The sequence below is a fragment of the Diadema setosum genome, chromosome 12 (genome assembly GCF_964275005.1).
Source record: "Diadema setosum chromosome 12, eeDiaSeto1, whole genome shotgun sequence".
Taxonomy (NCBI): Eukaryota; Metazoa; Echinodermata; class Echinoidea; order Diadematoida; family Diadematidae; genus Diadema; species Diadema setosum.
The window spans coordinates 3,288,434-3,310,840 of NC_092696.1; the positions used below are offsets into that span (position 1 = coordinate 3,288,434).

The window sequence follows — 22,407 nt, forward strand, 5'->3', positions numbered from 1 at the left end:
TGCCAGCAGTTGCGCCTGGTGCGCCCCCTCCCCTTAATTTCTAAAGCGAAAAAATATAGCTACCAACGGCAGTATGGGGACTTAAAATGTCAAAAATGTCAAGCTTGCTCGCTTCGCTCGCTCGCATTTAATCGTTATGCCATTCTCCTGCCAGCAACTGCCAGCAGTTGCACCCGGTGCAACCCCCTTAATTTCCAAAGCTCGCTCGCATTTAATTGTACAGTTATGCAATTCTGATGTTGCTTCCAAGAGGTACGCCCCCCCCCCCCAATGTCTTGACCCACGGTACGCCACTGAACACCCCCCTCTAAAAAATCCTGGGTACGCCTATGATCTGAACAACTGTTAAATTCGTGAAGTACTTGGATGTAACCATCACTCCTGATTTGAAGTGGACCCAACACATCGTCGCTGAATCCACGAACCGGCACAACCGGCCAAAATCGGGTAAATTTTCGATTTTGAGATTTTTGCATATTATGATAGTATATACCGAGTTCTACAACCTGACAAATTTTTGAACCTCAATCTCGAGTAATTACGTAATAATAACGACTGTGCCACTTCGTGAAAACTCCGGCCGGTCCGTCTAGATTTTCACGAAGTGGCACTATCGCGTGCGTACACGCCGGACTTCATCAAAAATCACTGATCTGTCAAACGTCCTCGTACGCGCTCGTCCAAAATGGCTGCGCCCTGAGCAACGGAAAAGAGACAGATGAAATCGGTAAAGTTATATATAGCTCTGTATTGACACTTAAATTATTCGAATTTTCACTTTATTGAATGTAGATTTGTGAATAAGGAATTAGAATATAAAAAGAGTGTAAATGTGTACTCTAACAGGTCACAATGACTTAGTTTGGCTCTGTCCTAGCTTCGTACTGTACGTTTGCAGTGCCACAGCTATTGTTCGGTGTAAGTAAAGAATAGGGAAAGCGGTTCGAACTAAGAGTCAAATGAACTCGTCTCACATTTGCATCGAGTCTGTAACGCACTAAAATGGTGATATATTGAACAATTCTATTGTTGCCTGTAATACGAGCTCAAGTTTGTAATGCTACGGCCTACTTTTTCCCAGCTAATTTAGCTCTCTTATAGATCCTCTGAACCTTCCAGGAAGTATCTAACGTTACAGTTCTTCTAGATCTAATTGAGATACTAGTAGTTAGACTCTAACTGTGTTACAGTGTAAAATTATAATAGTGCTCGTGAATACCGCATGTGCAGGTAATACTGTGATGTTATTTCGCTGACTACCCTTGAAGTCTCAATGGAAAAGAAATGATTTAAAGCTACTTATACTAAAATGTAATTGAGGAAGGTCCTCCTCCCACCTCATTGTCTAAATTGAGGTGTTAAGAGCAAAAATAAGGTTCGTTAATGCTCAGTACCTGAATTCACAAATTGTTCTATCATGCTATAGGCCTAAAAGTAAACATTAAAAGCATGTGCCTGGCAAGTAATTTTGCCTTAGTTTGTGGTTTTGCTTGCTTTGATTTTCTACAATCTATAGTTCTTTGAAACACAATTGTTGTTGTTGTTGTTTTTTTGTGTGTTCTTTTTTTTTTTGGGGGGGGGGCTATGAGGATTCAGAACTGTGCAAATTATAATATTAGACCAGAGTGATGTTCTCAAACTTCAGATTCTAATAAGCCATTATAATGTAGACCTGAAAAGGAGGTGGGGAAGGGGGCAGGGTGATGTTTTGCAAATTTGTGGCTCATATTAATGATCTTACAGAATTGTTAGTAGTGATGGAGTTTCATGTGACTGACATCTTGCATTCATCTTCCATTCCAAACAGATATTGAGGCATTTGTGGGGACAAAGCAACAACTTGCAGACTCGACTGAAATGAGTGATGTTCTTCGATGATGGGCTACTTTACAAAATTGTACTCCGAACCACATTCCTGTAGATTTCTACCATCATCACAAGCTTGAACAACAACCGTAAGTTACATTACTATCTGACAAGGATTTAGACAAACCAGTGTTTGCTAGTACAGGATGCAGGAATACGACTAATAATTTGACTTTTCACATAATGAAATGATTGTGTATCTTACTCTTTTTTTTTTAAAATTACAACTGTATTTTGTAGTTTAGATGGACGTGAAGCACTGACATAACATGGAATCCAACATTTTGACATCTAATTACCTGCAGTCATGCTGCATTTTGGTATAAAGGCAATGCTGTCTCTCAATCTGATCTTGATATGGTACCAATATGCATTTCTTCAGTGTCATTTATCTTTCATTACTGTTATAACTGTAGTTGGTTTTTTTTTTTTTTTTTTTTGTTTGTTTGCTATGTGTGTGTGTGTGTGGTTTTTTTTTTTTTTTTTTTTTTGGGGGGGGGGGACAATGGAGATGGGGAATGAGCAGCTCTCTGTGCTGATATGAGATGCCATCAACTTTGCAAAAGTCAATGGTACATACTGTATGACAAATACTTGGCAAAGACGATGAAAATGAAAGGTCTCAATATGCATTTAAAGCTTCATTCATATTAATGTTGGGTGTTTTTTTTTTTTTTTGCTTTCTACACTCAGAAGTCAAATGTTGTAAGAATCTGAGACTTTACTTAATACATGGGGTTGACTGTGTCACTGATTTTCACTTGTGATGTTCTGCTTTCTTTATTCTTTGTCTTATTCTTTACTTCAGTTCTGCTCCTGATTCTAGTCAACAATGTGTTCATTCACCATTTCGTCTGGCTTAGCATCCTCTTCTTACTGCACTCAAAGGTTACATTGTGCACTGAGCTAAAGGTGAGCAAGATATAAACGGCAATCAGTGCAACACCTATTCATGTAGTATTCGGTTTTATTTTGTCATAGATATTACTCAGAATATCCAGTGTCATTGGACAATTAGAAGTTATCCTAGTATAATCTTGTTAAGTACATTATCACATTGATTCAAACTTATAATTCAACAGAATTGCATTAGCACTTTTGAGCAAAACACTACCAAAGTGTTGATATGAAAGGAACACTATTGTATAATACTTTTCTCAGGCAAATCAAATATAGTTTTACAGATGTGGAAAATTGTTTAAGTAGTATGTTATGACTGTCTTCTCCAATAATTATCATCATTCCCCTCTGCAATATAGAAGTAACATTGTCTTTGAAAAACAATTGTTCATCTTTGCATAGGGAGAGAAGCTGATGACAACTGTCTACTGGATATGTCGAAGTGGAGAAAGCCAAGAGAAACCAGGAATAGCTTCAAATGACTAGGGTGGCTGAGCTGAACATCTGCACCAAAGTCCAAGCCAGGGATCATTATGGAAGGAGATCATAGCAATATTTCACTACAATCACAGAGTTGCTCCAGACCGCGAACTTTTCACAATGTGTGTGCCTGATGAATGGGCAGTCAGGTTCTGGCAGAACATTATCTCGATATTCTGCGTAATGTCGTATTTAATGACTTTGGGTTGTGTGTGTGCAGAAAGGGGGGGGGGAGGGGGTGGGTAGTGTGATTATAAAATATGGCATCATTTTAATAATAGCAATAATAATAATAATAATGATACTGCTACTACTAATTATAATAATAATAGTGATGGTAATAATGATAATATCAATAATAATAATAATATAAATGATAATAAAAGTAATAATAACAATAATCAACAGTGCTTATGTATAGCACATAGAACATTCTGTGTTATGTCCGTATGTGCTCAAGGATTAAAATGATTACACAAAAACATACAATTGCAAATAACAATAATACCTTGTTTCATGTTTAGACTGTAATGAAGGCATTCCCAAGGCAGACTTAGGTTTGTTAACATTTGTAAATTATTTCAAATTCTGGGGTAGATTATTCCATATGGTAGAGACATGACAAGCAAGTATGTATGTTGTTGCTTTTTTATTCAGCATAACAAATACAAATGTAAGTCCCTGCCTTTCGAACAAAGGTTTCTCTCTGGTGTGTCTCCTATTTAAAGTAGTTCTCTCAAATAGTGTGTATTCAAAAGTTAATATCAACATTTTGTACTGAATATGAATTTTGACTTGAAGCCAGTGGAAGCTTCGTAGAACCACTTAAATTTGTGTTAATATGTTGTTGTTGTTTTTTTTTTATTTGAACACTAGTCTTGCAGCAGAGTTTGGGATAGCTTGTTATCTCTGTATCTGTTTGACTGACAATCCACAAACTAATTAATGATGAAATCAACATGTCAAATGAAGAAACAATGAACTGAACGTACTGCTATGTGTTTATCGATGGAGTCGCACATTTTCCAAATATTGTATGTGAAAGAATCAAGGGGACATTAAGGGACATTAATCCTAAGTACTGTATCTTACACTGTCACTTTATTCACTGGCATTAATCGTGATAACAATCAATCCATGGGTCTCTCCACACAGCTTTGTCACAATGATGCCTTCCTCAATTTCCACTGTAATATGCTTCCATTCTCTTTGGCTTAACAGTGCTTTTCACAACAAAAACTTTATAAGTATCAAAAGCCATATAAAATGTATTTTCTTTTACCTTGTTTTTGAACCAGCTCACCTATCATACTATTCATTTTGCCTCCTTTAGCCAGGCCGCCATTAGGCCAACCCCATTAACGATTCTCAGTATTTTTATTTTTTTTATCATGCCTACCCCAGCACCTCGGATACCCACAGCAGATGTAAATCAAATCAGGACTAAGCTTCAAGTCAAGTTGTGCGAGCTAGAAAGGTATTAGGAGACTGCAAGAGGGTTATAAGCAATTGGATGCCTACATTTTCTCTGTTTGCTCTCATTTCGCTTCGAGAATGATTAATAAACTTTGACAGATAATGTTTAATTGGATGATACTTGTACTGCAGTACACAGCCATATTCTTGCAGTCTGTGTCCACATCAGGACTTATAGCATGGCCATCATTACCTTTTTATATTGAATATTGTTGTGGATTTCATTTTTTAAAGGAAAAATGAGAAAATGTAGGTCTGATATGTTAGCAGTGTAATTGTAAACAGGTAGAGTAACAGAAAAAAAAAAACACAGTCACCTAGTTTCATGGTGTCAATATTATTCACAGAAACATGTGCAGAAATTATATACAGAAATATTTGTGACGTAAAGAACCACAGAAATGTAAAAACATGTAAAATTTGATTGCGTTAACGATTCTGAATGTGGAAAGTGTGATACTCGAAAAGATATCAAAACTGATTAGTTCCGAGTAAATCTATAGTAAAAATATCAGGTAGATATTCATCTGTATGAAATCTTTTTAAAGAACATTACTTGTGTAGATAACTTTGTAAAGTGTTTAACGATATCTTTGTAGTGTTTAAAGAAATGTTTACTTTGAAGAGGTTAGACTTTATTCCTGCAAATCAAAATAAATCATACTAAAACAACAGCAAAGTTTAAGAAGTAAAACTTATCATTAATTCGTGTATATGGAATATCCAGTAACTGATTTTGGAGTAAAAAACGAGATTGATATTATGCCGATTTTGGAATGAACAAACATGACATTTCTTTCGGCCAGAGAGCTGAAAGCGAACAATGAGCTTTATAATCGGTTCCGAAAAAGTAGAGATGACTAGTATTTAATTTGATGATAAGAAAAAAATTATTCCTTCATTTTTTGGTCAGAAATGGATATAAGAAATACTAAGCAATATTTTATTTTATAAAGGTAAAGGAATATTATGTAAAGGTACAATGTAATATATTTCTATTTCATTGTGATATGGGTTCCTCGAAATTGTCTTGTTCATTAAAACATATATGTTAATAACGTTAAGATTTCTTTCATTACGGGAAATATAGTTATTTAAATTATGATTGAATGAACTACTGTCCATCCTCGAGATAATACACAAATCTCATTTTAACAGCTTCTTATTTAGCAGCAGTTTTGCTTATATATTTGTCGTTACGGAATACCATAGTAATGAACTTTTAATTTGGCTGAAAATGAAATGTGGAAATCCGTTTAATGAAATGTACAACTTATGATACTTGAAAACAGTACAATATAATTATAGTAATGAATGTAAATATTCAAACGATTATTTTTCCTACATTTCTTTTTTCTTTGCAGTTGTGCACGAATTAAATGTTGAATATGATCTAATAAAAATAAATGTCATTTGTTGAAAAAGGAATGTGTATTTCTTCCTTTAATGAATGATTGAATATAATGCAGGACTTGAGAGAGTTTGAAAATGTCGTTATTTCTCGAAGAAGACAAGTGTAGAGGATGATGATGATGATGATGATTGAAAGAGAAGGAATGATGGAGAGAAGAGGGGGGTACGAGGAATTTGTGTGAATTCTAATTGGATGTTAATGTACGTCTGCATACCTACTAAAATGAGTCGGGAATTTGTTCATTTTCGTAAGCAAGCAAGTGCATGAAGATCATAAAATATAAAAGGCTGCCTTTCTGTTTAAATGAATATTGAGAATATGTAATGAAAAAGGAGAAAAGAAAAGGAGAAAAACATGAAGCTCCATGATCTAAAAAAGAACAACATAATTACTGTTCTACAATACTTTTATCCACGGATATTAGATTAACAATCCCAAGAGCACAGTGCTAGTATTATACTAGAAGAGCTAATTGAAATATAAATTTTCTTAGTGAAATAACCTTAACCAGAAATAAATTTGAAGGCCATGTGCCGTTTCGTGATTTTATTGGGTTCTGTTCGTTATTCCGAAGGTTTGCCATTCCGAAGGTTCGTTATTCCGAAGGTCCGTAATTCCGAAGGTTCGTTATCCAGAAGGTTCGTTATTTCGAAGGTTCGTTAATCCGAAACACACAAATTCCCTATAACTAGACAATCATTAATCCAAAAATGAAGTAGGGTTCAATAATCCGAGCATTTGCGGCGTTATTCCGAAGGTTCGTTAATCCGAAAATGAAATAGGGTTCTCTATTCCGAAGGCTCGTTCATCCGAAAATGAAATAGGGTTCGTCATTTCGAAGGTTTTAATCCGAAATGATAGGGCAAAGGGTCCGTAACGAACCTTCGGAATATCTAGTTTTGTTTCATTTTCGGAATAACGAACCTTCGGAATAACGAACCTTATTTCATTTTCGAATTAATGAACCTTCGGACTAAAGAACCTTCGGAATAACGAGCGGTAATCAATTTATTTTGCCGAGAATCCTGAACGCTATGTGCGGCACAAGCGCAGTGTGCCGGTTCGTGGATTTATTTTGCGGAGAATCCTGAACGCCATGTGCGACACTAAGCGCTGTGTGCCGGTTCGTGGATTTATTTTGCGGAGAATCCTGAACGCTCTGCGCGACACTAAGCGCTGTGTGCCGGTTCGTGGATTTTTTTGGACCTAGTCTGGAGTTTTCACAAAACGACACACAGCTTTATAGCCTTACTGTGTGCAAATTTTACAACACTGGGAGTATTTTTATGTATAGCAAGAAAGAGCAGATTCTTCTCATACGTCACAGTGAAATTTATTGAATAGCAATTCCATTAACATATCTTACTGATAGTTTGAAAAAACAGAAATCTTTAAATGCGATTTACTCGAAATGTACTTTGCGCACCGGCGGTGCGCGTGTGCCGGTTCGTGGATTCAGCGACGACATCTACAATACTGTCATTAAAGCCAATAACGTCCTTGTATTTCTAAGACGCAACTTTCACGTAAAATCCGCTGATGTCAAAGTCACAGCTTGCAAACATTTTCTCGACCAATTGAAGAGTTTGCTTCCTCTGTTTGGGATCCATTTTCCGAGAACCTAATCCACAAAGTGATGATGGTCCCTAGAAGAGCTGCGAGATTCACTTTGAATCGCTACCAAAATACCTCAAGTGTCACTATAATGCTGCAAAGGCTTGATTGGACCACTCTGCAACAGGCTAACAATTATGCACAAAATACACAATGATCTGACTCATCTTTCGGCACAGGACTATAACATCAAGCAGGTTACTCAGTTGACAAGAGCCACCCAACCACATTCTTATCAGATACCATACTCTAGAACTAAATCGCATCGCCATTCGTTCTTTCCGATATAACAGTGAGGAGCTGGAATTCTCTGTCCTCGAAAATTGTTGCAGCGCCATCTGTGGGAGCATTCCTTAACCGACTATTAACGGCTGATCACAGCCGCTGCGGCTAGTCTGTCTTTTGTTCCACATTTTTCTTTGTTATGTGCTTGTAGATACAGTATCTATAAATAAACAACATTACAATGTAAATAACACAGTCTGCAAGAATCTTCAGCTTATTAAAGGAGGCAGACCTAACCACGAGAAGAAGAACTAGACTTGGAATTTGTCAACACTGACAAATTAGGTGATCCGATCATTTTGAAAATCAATGATTTGAGTCCTGATCCCAATAGGCATGACCGTAAAGGTTTCATCTGTGTTTATGGACATTGGCCGTGTGATGTTTGGATTCTCATTTAGAAAAAAGGGAGTCAGGCCTGCCATCTTTGGTGCCATATTCCGTATACACTATAACGAAGATACAGAATGAAGTATATTAATTGACCGTTGACCCCACTTTGCACAGCCAAGATGGCATCTGAGAAAAAAAAAAGTGGTTATTTTGTGAAATGATCCTGGTAACGTGGTCTTTGTGTGTGCAAAATTTTGGAAAGATAGGACATGTATTCACCAAGATACAGGATGATACATTTATGACCTTTGACCCTGATTTCCCTGCCCAAGATGGAGTTCGATCAAGTAGTTGTTAACTTATAAAATAATATACGTCACATGAACTAAACCTGTGCAAAATATGGGGGTACTAGCTAATGTCTTTCATGTGTTATTGCAAAGAAATTTGCAAAAAGAAAGAAATATGAAAATACATCGAAGCTAAGCTTTAATTTAAGCGAAGTTTTTCGGCGTGATTTCGACGTCGTATGAAAAAACGGACGTAATTAACCGATAGCGCAAAGTCTCAGCTAGCACATTTTAAAATCTGGGAGAAATTCACCTTAGCATAAGTGAGATAGTGCTCGATAAAGACAGTCATGTTAATTTTCATTTCAAGAAAAACTGTACTCCTATATAGAGATAACTCGCAAATGGGTCAAATTTGACAAGGTTACCTTCGATCTATTTTTACGAGATGAAACTGATAGAGTATTAAATTAGCTACAGCATACTGAAATCTGGGTGAAAATTGGCCAAGGATAAGTGAGATACGCTCGAGTAAACTTGAAATTTGATGACGTCATTTTGAAAATTTACTTTTTTGATTGTATTAAGAAATTTAATATCTTTTCATCATTTTTCCAGCATCGCCAACCCATGGAATGACATGTACAACTCATCAGCTTTAAAAATATGTAAAGAAAATTCGGGGTCATCGTCCATCCTGGCGAGTAAATTCGGATTTAAAATTGGCAGTTTTTTGGCATTGTTGCACTGTCTATCACCATTGACGCGCGCGTGGAATTTCAACTTTGACGGACCCGTATGACGTCATATTGAGTCGGATTGACTTGAAACTTGGTAGAAATATTCCTTGACATTTCAGGCATCCGATAGTGTAATAAATCGGGAAATTTATATTGCATATGAGCTGTGCGTGCGTATATGCGCGCGCGCGTACGCGTCCGTCCGATTTTTTCAATTTTTCAAAAAATGCTCCAAATGGTCTGAAACGTGTGCAAAAAAAAATTTGAGCTCGATTGGAGGATACAAATATTTGAACGCGCGCGTACGCGCGCGTTTTTAGGGTATAGATGAATTTTGACAATATGAGTAGAATTAGCTTGACTTGAACTATATGTGACGTGAATTTCATTGAAAAATTCCATGCCATTAATGAGATAGGAGTGAAAATGTGTTTTCATATAATGACGTCATAGTGACGTCACGGTCGACTGATCACTATGATTTTATAAAATTTGTCGTCTTTGGGACATGATACATATTTGGTATAAATTTGAAATTGATAGGAAGAGCACTTTCTTAGCTAATCGATACACAACTTTTGAGGAGAAATAAAGAAGAAGAAGAAGAAGAAGAACACCCAAAGAATCCGTACAGATACAGAAGGTGATCCGAGAGGATTTTCGGATCACCTAAAAAGAAGAAGAAGGGAAAAAGAAGAAGAAGAAGAAGAAGAAGAAGACATGATTAAAGATTGTCTGTAAACTGTTTTCAATAGTTTGATCTTGTGTCTTCGGATTAGAATCTATACACATGTATAATAATGATGATGAAAATGTTGTTTTTTTTTTGTCTTTTTTTTTTTGGGGGGGGGGGGGGAACATGCATAGCAGCCCGCAGGCTGAATTACAAACATTTTACATGAATAAGTGTGAGAAAATTGAATTTCGATAATATAGAAAAAAGGCATAAAAAAGAAAAACAAACAAACAAACAAACATATTATGGTTAAACATTGCACAATGAAATTTAACATGATCATTAATGGTCATGTCATGTACCTCCAAACGTGTGTCTATTCCAAAGTATACTTGATTACAAACACCAAAAAAATCAAATAAAACCAAAGCCAGTACCGAAATCAGATGATTGACATATTTTGCTCGTTGTACTTAATGCACACATAATGCCCATGGAAGCTGCAGGACTTAGTGTGAAGTTGGAGAGAAGAGAGAGAGAAAGAGAGAGAGAGAGATAGATAGAGAGAGAGAGAGAGGGGGAGGGGGGGAAGAGGAGGAGAGGAAGAGGGAGAGAGGGAGAGAGGGAGAGAGGAGGACGTATCCCAACGTGTTTCAGAGAGGGATAGAAAGAGGTTTAAGAAGTTGCAAAAAGGAAATGTAATCAGGATGTTCAAAATCATATTAAGAAATGAAACAAACAAGCTTTAACTTAATTTTAATTCAAAGATTGTAACTGTCAGAAATTGTCACACAGACTGATAAATAATTACCAAAAGATATGTTACATAATAATAATGCTATTCAGTCTTCATATTGTGTTATATTGAAAATATATTACATAACGGTATCCTATGTAAAATAATAATCAAGTAAAATCTTTTAACATTCAACCTTATCAACCTGCAACTGATCAATCTACAAACATATCCAATCTGAATTATACCTTTTGTGGGAGCTATAATGTGAATACAAAGCAATAATAAAATTACCTGGAGTACATATCCTGTTCATCAAAATAAACTTAGTGGTAGTGTCAGTAATAATAGTAGTAGTATTAATGAAAATAGTAATAATAATGATAATGATAATAATAGAAATAAAGAACAATATACATGCATTGTATGTATATATATGTATATATATACATATATATATGTATATATATATATATACATTAATATATATATATATATATACATATGTATATATATACATATGCATATATGTATATACATATATATATACATATATATATATATATATATACATATGTTTATATACATTTACATATATATATATACATATAATTATATGTATATGTGACTCTGCACCTCAAAACAAACAAAAAGTCGCCAGACATGAATTTTTAGTTGAGACCATATTCCGAAAGAGCAGACTTTAAGCTTTAAAATGATGTATAACTCAAATCAAATGGACTCTCCTAACCTATCTAAATATTGGAAAGAAAGCACAAACTCAGGAAAAGTGTGAACTGAGAAAAGAGGCTCTTAAGTACAGTGTATATTCAAGCGCTTAATCCTTGCCAAACCATGCTGGCTGTGCGGTGAATGGGACAAAAAACAGGAAGTAAACCAACAGAGTAAAAACAATGAAGGGATTATCAAATTGAATTGAAACTACGCATGCCTTATTACCATATTCTGTCCATAATTAATGTCAACTTTCAAAGCAGTAGCACTATCCTTTCAAAAGTTATTAGAGTTGAAAGTGAAGAGTGTGGACAAGGTTTTTCAGAAATGAAAAGGGGATTCTAAAGACACACATAATCACACTAATTCTACCAAAAATGTTCGAGATAAACTGCTAAAAAAACACACCTTCCTGCCCGTTTTATGATACCAAATTTTTGCGTAATGTAGAAGAAGACCCGCTCTTTCAGAAAATATGAAAAAGTCAAGTTCGGCTAGGTTGACCCATTTCACTTATTTTCAGTCCTCACGCAAAATCAGTGTGTGCGACTTTATGTTCGTTTTGAGGTGCACGGTCACATATATGTTTTTCTTCACTTCTTTTCACAAGAAGTGAAGAAATGAATCTCTAAGAATCTGAGACTAGACCTATATTATATGCATAATTTTCATTATTTACAAAAGGTAATGTTAAGATTTTATTATATTTCGCATTGACCACTTACCTTTTATGTTAAATATGATGTCTTGATTATCCGCAAATTTATCATATTCTCATCATTACAGTAAACAGATGCTTCGATATTTGGTTATGATTATTATGAGCTCATTTTTTCATTTTTTTCTCCATTTGTAATTGATGCTTGGTTGATGCTTGATAGGCGTCTTTACATGCTTTTTTTCGATGTTTATCTACGAAAAAATGGAGTCACAAAAGTCAAATAGTACATGGATGTATACATAAAGTAATGTATTTATATATAGTATATATATAGCATACATTGGCATGCATATAATATACACATACGCTCGGAACTGTTGAGTTTGAGTTTAGTCTTCATTGAGATTTTAATTGAGTTAATGTTGAAATATCATTATATTTGTATTGAACACTATTTTTTTAATATGATGTATATATGATGTATATATATATATATATATATATATATATATATACAATTTTTATTTTTACAGTAAACAGATGCTCTAATAACTAGTTGTATTATTAGCTCATTCCTTTTAATTTCTTCTCCATTTGTAATCAATGCTTTATATGCGTCTTTTCTTCGTTGTTTATCTACGAAAAAAATAGAATCGCTAAAGTCTATTATTACAAGGACGTATATATAGCAATGTATTTTTATAAAGAGTATATATAGCATAGTATGATTCAAACAAGCACTTGAAACTTTTGTTGAGTCTGAGTTCAGTCTTCATTGAGATTTCACTTTCTACCATACCCCTATACGTATCAGCGCTCTCCTTGACAACGCAGCTTCAGGGCAACGCATGCCACTACGCGCATGACCCGCATAGCATTGTTGTTATGATTCATGTTTATCATTGTCCATCATTGTCTTTGCACTGACGAAGGTCTGAGGCAGACCGAAAATTTTGTAATATTTTTTTTTTTTTGATCCATGGCGTACTTGAGATTCTTTCTTCTTATATATATATATATATATATATATATATATATATATGCATATTAAACTGTGTATCAAAAAGGTCTATAACCTCTAACATGGCCATGTCGGCGATAATTTGGTAACTCCCACAAAGGCTAACCCATTATTCATTTTTCTCTCTTCATATTCAAGACATGTTTTTTTTTTTTTTTTTCACTGCGAACTGTGTGTTGAATATGAACAAAGAAAATGGACTGTGCGGGTTTGCTTTTTTCTCCCTTTATTGCCAATATGATTAGCATTTATTTTTTCTTTTAATTTTGAGAATCCTCCCGTACACACTGGTTTTAAAAGGGTGGAGATCGAAAAAGTCTAAGTAGGTCCTGCCCTGTTAGTATCAATGTGCCATGATATCTTTGAATGATTTTAGTATTTGATCAAAATCTGAGCACAACTTAGACAAGCAGGATGAATGACCAAAGTTCATTTGGATCACCGGGTCAGCTGACCTTTTTTTTTTGACACTTCTTTGTCTTCATATGAAAATAGAGTACATCTTACTGTTTTCGACCCAATAACTGATCACTTGCTTAATTGGGAGAATCCATGATTTCACTGCTTATCATATCGAATTCCCTGTTCTTGAAAATTGCTGCAGCGCCATCTGTGGGAGCATTCCGTAACCGGCTAACGGTTCATCACAGTGGCTAGTCTGTCTTTGTTCTCCATAATGTGTGCTTGTAAATATCTTTAAATAAACAGTATTATAATGTACATAACACAGTCTGCAATAATCTTCATCTTATTGAAAGAGGCAGACTTAACCAAGAGAAGAAAAAAAAAAGAAGAAGGAGAAGACATGATTAAAGTTTGTCTGTAAATTGTTTTCAATGGTTTGATCTTGTGTGTGGAATCTATACACTTGTACATAGGTGACGATAAAAAAAAAAAATATATATATATATATATATAAACATTTATTGGACAACATCCATAGCAGCCTGCAGGCTGAATTGCAGACATTTTACGTGAGTGAGTGTGAGAACATTGAAGTATGATATAGAAAAACAAAGACATATAAAAAAGAAAAAAAAACCACACACTTAATATCAGGGTTAAATATTGCACAATGAAAGCAAATAACATGATTAATGGCCATGTCATGTACCTCCACATGTGTATGTATTCCAAAATATATACTTGATAACAAAAACATACAAAAGATTAAACAAATCAAATCAAACCTACGCCAATAATGAAATCAGATGCTTAACTTATTTTGCTCGTTGTACATAATGCACGTAAAATGACCATGAAAACTGCAGGACCAAGTGTGAAGCTGGGGAGAAGAGAGAGTGTGTGTGGAGAGAGAGAGAGAGGGAGAGAGAGAGGGGGAGAGAGGGGGGGGGGGAGGAAGGGAGAGAGAGAAAAGAAAAGAGGGAGACGGGGAGAGAGAAAAGTAGGGAGAAATGTTTCAAAACTAAATTAACACCTGAAACAAACTTCCGAATTACATATCGTTATTTATTACGCTGAGAATAATTCTTTACAATAGAACACTAATTCGTTTACACTATAATCCAAATTGCAATAACATTAATAAGAGGAATATAATCATAGGTAACCATTTATCATAAAATGTCGTTAGAAATATGCGAAAAGTTTGTGATTACTGAAGAATAAGCATCCATCCCGCATTTATAAATCGGATTATATTATATGAAAAATACATCACAGTACCATATTGTCGCTGGGGCGACAAGACCTTGTATCTCAAATTTTGGTATAAATGACTTTCTCAGACTATTGGTCAGACAATTAGTCAAGCGACGTCCCGTTCAACTTTCAGCTGCCCCACCCCCAAATTAAGGTCACCATGGCATGCCAAAGGAAACACAAACACACACACACACACACACACACACACAAATCCAACTGTATGTGGGTGCCTCGGCCACCGTGACCCTTTTCCCAAACATTTGACATTGCATATAAAATATTTGTACGTTATCTGATCCGGCCACCCCAATCACGACATACTTCGATTAAGACGTAATACATGTGGAGAAATGACTGCATTGGTGATTGTGATTTTTAGAATGCTTGATAATAATTCTAGAGTCTTACAAAAAAAGATAGAGCCTCTTCAACTCACGCGAAATCAAATTCATATGATATATTAGTCATTTTATATAATGCACGTAATGCCCGTCTAGGTTGTAGAACATAGTATGTAACTGGAGAAAAGAGAGAGAGAGAGAGAGGGAGAGATAAAAAGAAAGTGAGTGGGTGAGTGAGGGGGGGGGGGTGGGAGAGAGAAAGGTTTAGGAAGTTGCAAAAAGGAGGTGTAATCAGGATATACAAACACGTATTAAGAACTGAAACAAACAAGTTTCAGCTTAGATTTGATTCAAGGCATAAACTTATCAGAAATTATCACACTTACTGGTATACAAGAACCGAAAGATATGTTGCATAATAATCGATATTTAGTCTTCACATTATGTTATATTGAAAATTTATCACATTACGGTAATTGTAAAATAAAAATCATATGAAATTCATTTAGTATTCAACCTTATCAACCTGCAACTTATCAATCTGAAAAAATATTCAAATGTCTCTGAATTATATACCTTTAGTGTGAGTTATAATATGAACACAGAACAATAATACAATTACCTGTACAATACAAGTACCACTTGAAAACTTTAAAACAACCAATCTCAAGCTGAATTTACTTGTTAATTAAGGCATTTACACTGCTCCTGTAACGTTCATTCGGGCACTTGATCTCCCTGAGTTTGTTGCTATGACTTAGGGCTCTGTAAGCTGCTCTGTGTTGGCGGAAACCAGTCTGGAAACCTCGAATAGAGTGAGGCAGCGAACCTCAGACACAACTGATCTCTTCTATCACAGAGTGAAGTGATGTTGCACATCACACGGCCTCCTTATATTATGATTCATACCTATTACCCAAGATTATATGGAGCGCTCTTTTTGAACCATTTCGATGGCGTTACTTTGTTTATTAGTTAATAGTATTGTTATGGATGAGTAGAACACCGGTACAAAATACTCGAGGACTGGTCTGATGTAGGTAGTGAAGATAGTTAGTAGGTCTTGAGATGGCGCCCTGATATTGTTTTATAATTTATAATTATATACGTAGAGCTTCCTTGCAGCTCGCTTGACAATGTCGTCGACACGCAAATCCTAACGAAGATTACTTTGAATGGGAACACCAAGGAGCTTGACCTTGTTTATCATTTTCTTCCAATACATTGTCGTTCAGCTTAAGCTTTAGGGGTGGGAGTGGTGTTTTGGTAAACGTGACACGCAAAATCACTTTACATTTTGAAGGGTTGAGTTTCATCTCCGCTTCGGCACACCACTTGCTGAGCGTGTCGGGGACAACACTTGCAGAGTTGAATTTCTTATTCTCAGCAATGGTCACGTCATCTACGCATTTCCCATGCTCTTCTAAGGTATCTGCTGGAGTGGATCGTTGATCATTGCGAGGAATACATGTATAAAACATAATTCAGGCTTCTAAATTTGTCTTGGTTAATGTTGGTTTCTTCATATTATGACGAGCTTGCTTCCTAAAGGCACTAAATCCATTGATAATGATATATTTAACGCTTTGGAAGCAAGCTCTTCATATGTTCATTTTGCATTCTCGCCATTATCATATTATTATAATTATTTGTCACCTTTTTATCAATGTTTTGACTCACCTCCTCTGCAGATTCAAAATCTGCAGTTGATCTTTACGAGCGTTCAGGACGATTCCCAATATCGGTCCTCGATGGGAGATGAGTTGGCCAGATGGGTATTTGATATGCCACGTCTTTCGAGCTTCAGTCTGTCGTCATGTCCCTACTTGCCTGATGGTTTCCTCTCAACAGCCGTCACCTCTGCATCATCATGCCAGGTATGTAATCTTTTGGTGTGCATTATGTAATGTGTCATTTGCTGTTGGAAGTGTAGTAGGCTTTAAACATGTAGACTACAACGGTAACTGATTGAGCAACTTGTTACCTTTAAACTTAACTCAACTTAATTTGTGGACGGCCTAACTTGATAATCATTTGAGGCATGCTAATGAAACTTTGCATGATATGTGTATGAGTGGACGAAGTTTTGCTTGTCAAATTTTGCTCAAGGTTAAAGGTCAAAGGTCAAGGTCAAAGTCTTAGAATTCAACTTTCCCCAGTATCTAAACGATGCCTGAATGTATTAATTTTTCTTAGTATTAAACTTAGTGTTTACATGTTTTACCAGGGATCATGAGGTTAAAGGTGGAAACTCAAGTGAAAATATTTTTTTTTCTCCATACTCCAGAAATGGTGCAAGGTATCCTCATGAAACATAGTACATTACGTATAGACCGATTCGGGTTCGTTGAGGGCAGCAGACAAGTTGCGGTTACACGGCGCAGCCATTAGGTCTCGCTGCGGTGTCCCCGCCTACCCCCCAGCCCCCCCCCCCCCCTTCCGCCCACGGGGCAGGCGTGAACACCGCAATAATGGCGCTGCCCGTGCTGATAGAGGGCTATGATACACAAAACGCCTCTCAGAATCGATCTATATAATACTGCCTGTCAATGATTTTCTGGGGAATTTTGATGTCATGCAGTCAAATGTCAGGTACGGAGGATTAAAATGCTGAAACGTATTCCCAACAAGTTGATCTTAAAACCAATGTATCCATCCAATGAAATTGTAATATCAGTTCAATATACTGAGTGGCTCTCATTTATACAAGCTTTTTTTTTTTTTTTACGTAGGTCCCTCTTTTCCATTAACGCAATTATTTTGAATAATTATTAGTTTCAAATAAAGTGTGCATTTTTTGTAATACATTGACCGTTTTGAATTTGTGTAAGAACAAACATATATATATATTTTTATAACATGTCATTTCATTTCATTGAAAAAAAAAGAAACACAAATGAGACCTAGGTCAAGGAAAGTAAACTCTCAAAACATTCGTGACAGTCTTGTCATGTCCTTTCATTTCATTTTCTTTTTTTGCCAGTCAATTACCGTCTCAAATTGCCAAGATGTTATTTAGACCTATTTGGAGAATCATGCGATATTGCGGAGGCATACCAGTTGCCACAGCGTCGTTTGTAGTTTTCTGTTTTTATTTTTATTTCCTTTACAGATCAGAGAACTTTACTTTCACCCTTCCAAAATGTACTCCAGCTTAGTCTCAGAGTCAGGAGCAGCAAAATTGGCTGAATTCCTGTGTCGTCTGCCCAATCTTACACGTGCCTGGCTCAACTGGGTTGAACTGCCAAGGACATTCTTCACGACTATTTCCTCACAGGCTTCTCGCTGTAAAGTAAGAATCAGTTATTGTAATTTGCTCACTATTTGTTCAATGTGAGGGAGGGGAGGGGAGGGGAGGGAGGGGAGGGGAGTTTATCACAATTGTCTTGGAGGTGATATTACAATTTATTGCAGAAAGTGAAGCCGTTGAGGGGGCAATTATGTTTTCAGATAATATTTTGTCTGGCACAGTGATATCATTAATCACACAAGAAAATTCAAAATAAAAACATCATAATTATTTGAAGCATCATCATTATAAATCACATTAATTTCTATCATTGCCCATCAGACAATAATAACGTTCAGATGACAAGCCCTAAACTAGAGGTTGACTTCGACGTGCGTCCACACTACGAGGTTAAATACCTGCCCCTTTGAGTGCGTTGATTTCTGTGTCCAGACAGCCGGCATGCCCGGGGCTCGTGGTTAGAGCGCTATCCATAAGATTTCTCGTGGCTCTTAATATCGAGCTAACCTCGAGGTTAGCTAACTACGAGTACGTCTTCACGTTCACTTACTACAAGCTTAACATCGAGGTTTCCTATCCTCGAGGTTAAGCTTTTTTGTCTGAACGTAACTAATGTAGCCGTGCTTTGAACCAGGTCTTTTCACAAGAAAACTGTTGAAATGACAAATGATATTTTCTGCAGTGGAGGTGGTTGCGCCATTCCTTATTAACAAGGAAACCCAACCAATATGATACAAGCCATGTTGCTATGAATCCATTTCTTTCAGAGAAATAAGAATCGGTTAATAGTGATAACGATGTGTCCTTTTGATTATCTTCATCATGTTACAGGTGGAGTGCATCACCATCGATAAGGAGCCATTAAGATCTTTCCTGAGTGATAATCAAAGGGGCATACAGGTAACATTCTTTTATTCTCTCAATTATGAGATTATCAATAATCATATATGTGATATTCATGAAGTGTAGTTATTGGTGGCCTAGCATTACCTTAGTGGGACATCTAGATGGAAGCAGAGAAAAAGTCACAAGAAGAACAGCGAAGAGATTTACTATAGGAAATTCTTTCAAGAGTATGACGTCTTATCTTAATCCAGTTCAGTCTTATTCAGCAGTACGTAATAGTGAACAGTGAGGAGAAACAAGAGGGAGGTAGAATTAATCTGCTGCGAAGAATGTAGAATCAAGTTAAAAGACATCAGCAATGTGCTTTACACCATGATCTTATACGATATATAGGGTCTTTCAGTAGTATCACATATTGATAAATAAAATTTTAGATATTTCATTCCGAGGTAATGTCGGTAATTTTAGCGACGAAAAACGACAACAACAAACGAACCAAACCAAAACACAACACAACAAACAAAAAACAACTGAACTTAAAGATATGTTTTAAATTCCAACATGATAAGTAATTTGATATGAAGTGAAAGAAAAAATATTACACATTAGGGGGTTGAGGTGTGATAAATGTCTCAAAGGTAGGCCTTATGCTTGATGATTTGTTTTTAAAGGGATGGTACAGTATTGGTGGAGATGAGAATTGAGCTTTTAAATTTTTGCAACATACCAAGAAAACACTTATGACATAGTACAGGGCATACCATTTTAAGAGAAATTCAAAGTTTATTTGACGAAAATCGGGTTTGGAATGACTGAAACATTCAAGTAAAACAAAGCGATCATACTAAATTGTGGGTCCCACACTTTATTAGAATCGCTCTGTTTTGGATATCTCAGCCATTTCAAAACCAATTTTCATCAAATGAATGTTGAATTCCTCATGGAATCACGTACTCTTTCATATTTCATAAGAGGTTTCTCATTATCTCACCAGATAATGTCAGAAACCTGAAATTAGGTCTCAACCAAAACTATACGATCGATCCCTTTAACCACTCATCTCTGTTTTCGGGTAAGACGTAGGCATGGTAGGCTATTGGGAAGCATTGATACCAGCGCGCCTTACATGTCGTCGAGCAAACAATTCACCCTTCGCGAGCTTGCGGCGTACGTTGCTCCCTGAACATGGTGAAAATGAATTTAGTCATCTAATATTTGAGGTGCTGTCAGATTCCCGCAAACGATGATACTAACTTTAATTTTAGAATTTGTAGGCAGCATACGTCATCAAGGATCAATTGTTTCGAGCGACAATTATGCAACATCGCATATTCGCGTAAAATGCGGTGCATAAGTGCTCTGGCGATAAACTTGTTCGGATGTTGCCGCAATACTTTCTATTGAATGGACACCAATGGCAAGGATGAAGGCCCGTTTACACCGAGCACGGTACGGGCAACGGGCCGGGTTTTTGCAATGGTGCGCCAAAAAATGAACCATGTCTGATTCTGTTGCAATATCACTTCCCCGCCAATAATTTTGTTACAAAATTGATCTTCTACTGTTTATATCGTTGTTCATGATTAAATAGTCATAGGAATGTTACATTTTTTCCCCTTTTTGGGCACCATAGCAAAAAAAAAAAACCCGGCCCGTTGCTCTTACCGTGCTCAGTGTAGACGCGCCCTAAGGGTTCGCTAACCGCGCGTTGAATACATTTATGTAAGGGCCCAGACTAAAACCACATAATGTCACTGACTACAATTTTCTTCAATGAACCAAAAATATGTCCTTTGGGTTGATCGTCATCTTGTTTGTTTGTTTTTTGTTTTTTGCCTTACATTGAAAACTTATTGTTTCTCTACCAAATATCAAAATTTTGCGGCTTATAACGAAACTGAAATAGAGATATTAAAGTTTTACTTGACCATTAGCTTAGTAGATACTGACACTGTTATTATGTAAAAATGCGGAAATTTGTTTTTAGCCTACTTTTGGAAGATTTCTAACTGGGCGGTCTTTCATTTGGATCAGACAAACATCACCCAATCCTCTACTACCTTGGCAAATTGTCTTTCTATTAAATTCTCCTCTCACTCTCCAACAGACATCCTGAGTTATGACAGCAGCTCAGAAGACGAGAGGAGCCAAGAAACAGGTCAAGGTTCTGGGCAAGAAAACTTACCAGCTCCGGACGAATCTGAGACAAACAATTAAGAAAGCATGATACTATTAGTTACTATTAATAACTATTATGTTACTCTTCAAGGAGTTGGTTTCTTGAGAGGACCAGGACAAGAAAGGACACGTGCAAGAGGAAGAAGGGAACAAGTAAGATAAAGAAATCAATGCAGGAGAGGGGAACAAACCAAGGCTTAACATCATAAAAAGAGAGGACACAAAGTTCTTTGGAATCATCTTCTTACTTGATATCTTCTAACTATATATGTATCATGCGTTCAATTTTTAGTGTAGTTCACAGTGAAATAATAATTCTATGAATAGGAATGGATATCGCTTTAATTGTGCATGTGAGCATCTGTAATATACTTCTACTGTACGTGGTCTCTCATGAACTATCTTTGTAATATTGCATGCTCTTACATTGGTTGATGTACAGAATATTTTGATTTTTATACGTTGAATAGTAATAATGAGATGATTGTAATACCATATGTGGGCACCATGCACTACCAGATTTGTCATGCTGACAAAGGTGAATATTGACAATCCATCCGAAATCAAGTTCTGTACTAATCGATACAGACACAGACAGATATACCGACAGACAGACAGACACACACACACACACACACATACACATAGACACATAAATGACAACGTTCTTAACTATTACATTGTGAAGAATAGTAACTTGTTTGGATGACGACCATTATGGATTTACTAAGATTCCCATTGCTTTCCAAATACAGTATACGTACGCAAGTAGATCAACATGTATAAGATTAACTGTAAGAAATTTCTTTTACGCAATATGTAATTGCGATGCCAATATTAATCCAAAGTTGTAGGAAAGTTTGTACAGAATTATTTCATATTGACTCTTGATGATTTTTT

The 22,407-nt window shown here is 36.1% G+C and overlaps 1 protein-coding gene across 1 annotated transcript in view; it reads left to right on the forward strand.

Annotated features, from left to right (window-relative positions):
* The window catches only part of LOC140236295 (uncharacterized), a 140,515-nt gene extending 118,969 nt beyond the window's left edge, over positions 1-21,546 (forward strand). Inside the window, exons 10-12 of the mRNA XM_072316249.1 lie at positions 16,925-17,110; positions 18,346-18,520; positions 21,437-21,546. Of these exons, the coding sequence (XP_072172350.1) occupies positions 16,925-17,110; positions 18,346-18,520; positions 21,437-21,546 (471 nt within the window). The remainder of the gene's footprint in view (positions 1-16,924; positions 17,111-18,345; positions 18,521-21,436) is intronic.
* Positions 21,547-22,407: the final 861 nt, after the last annotated feature.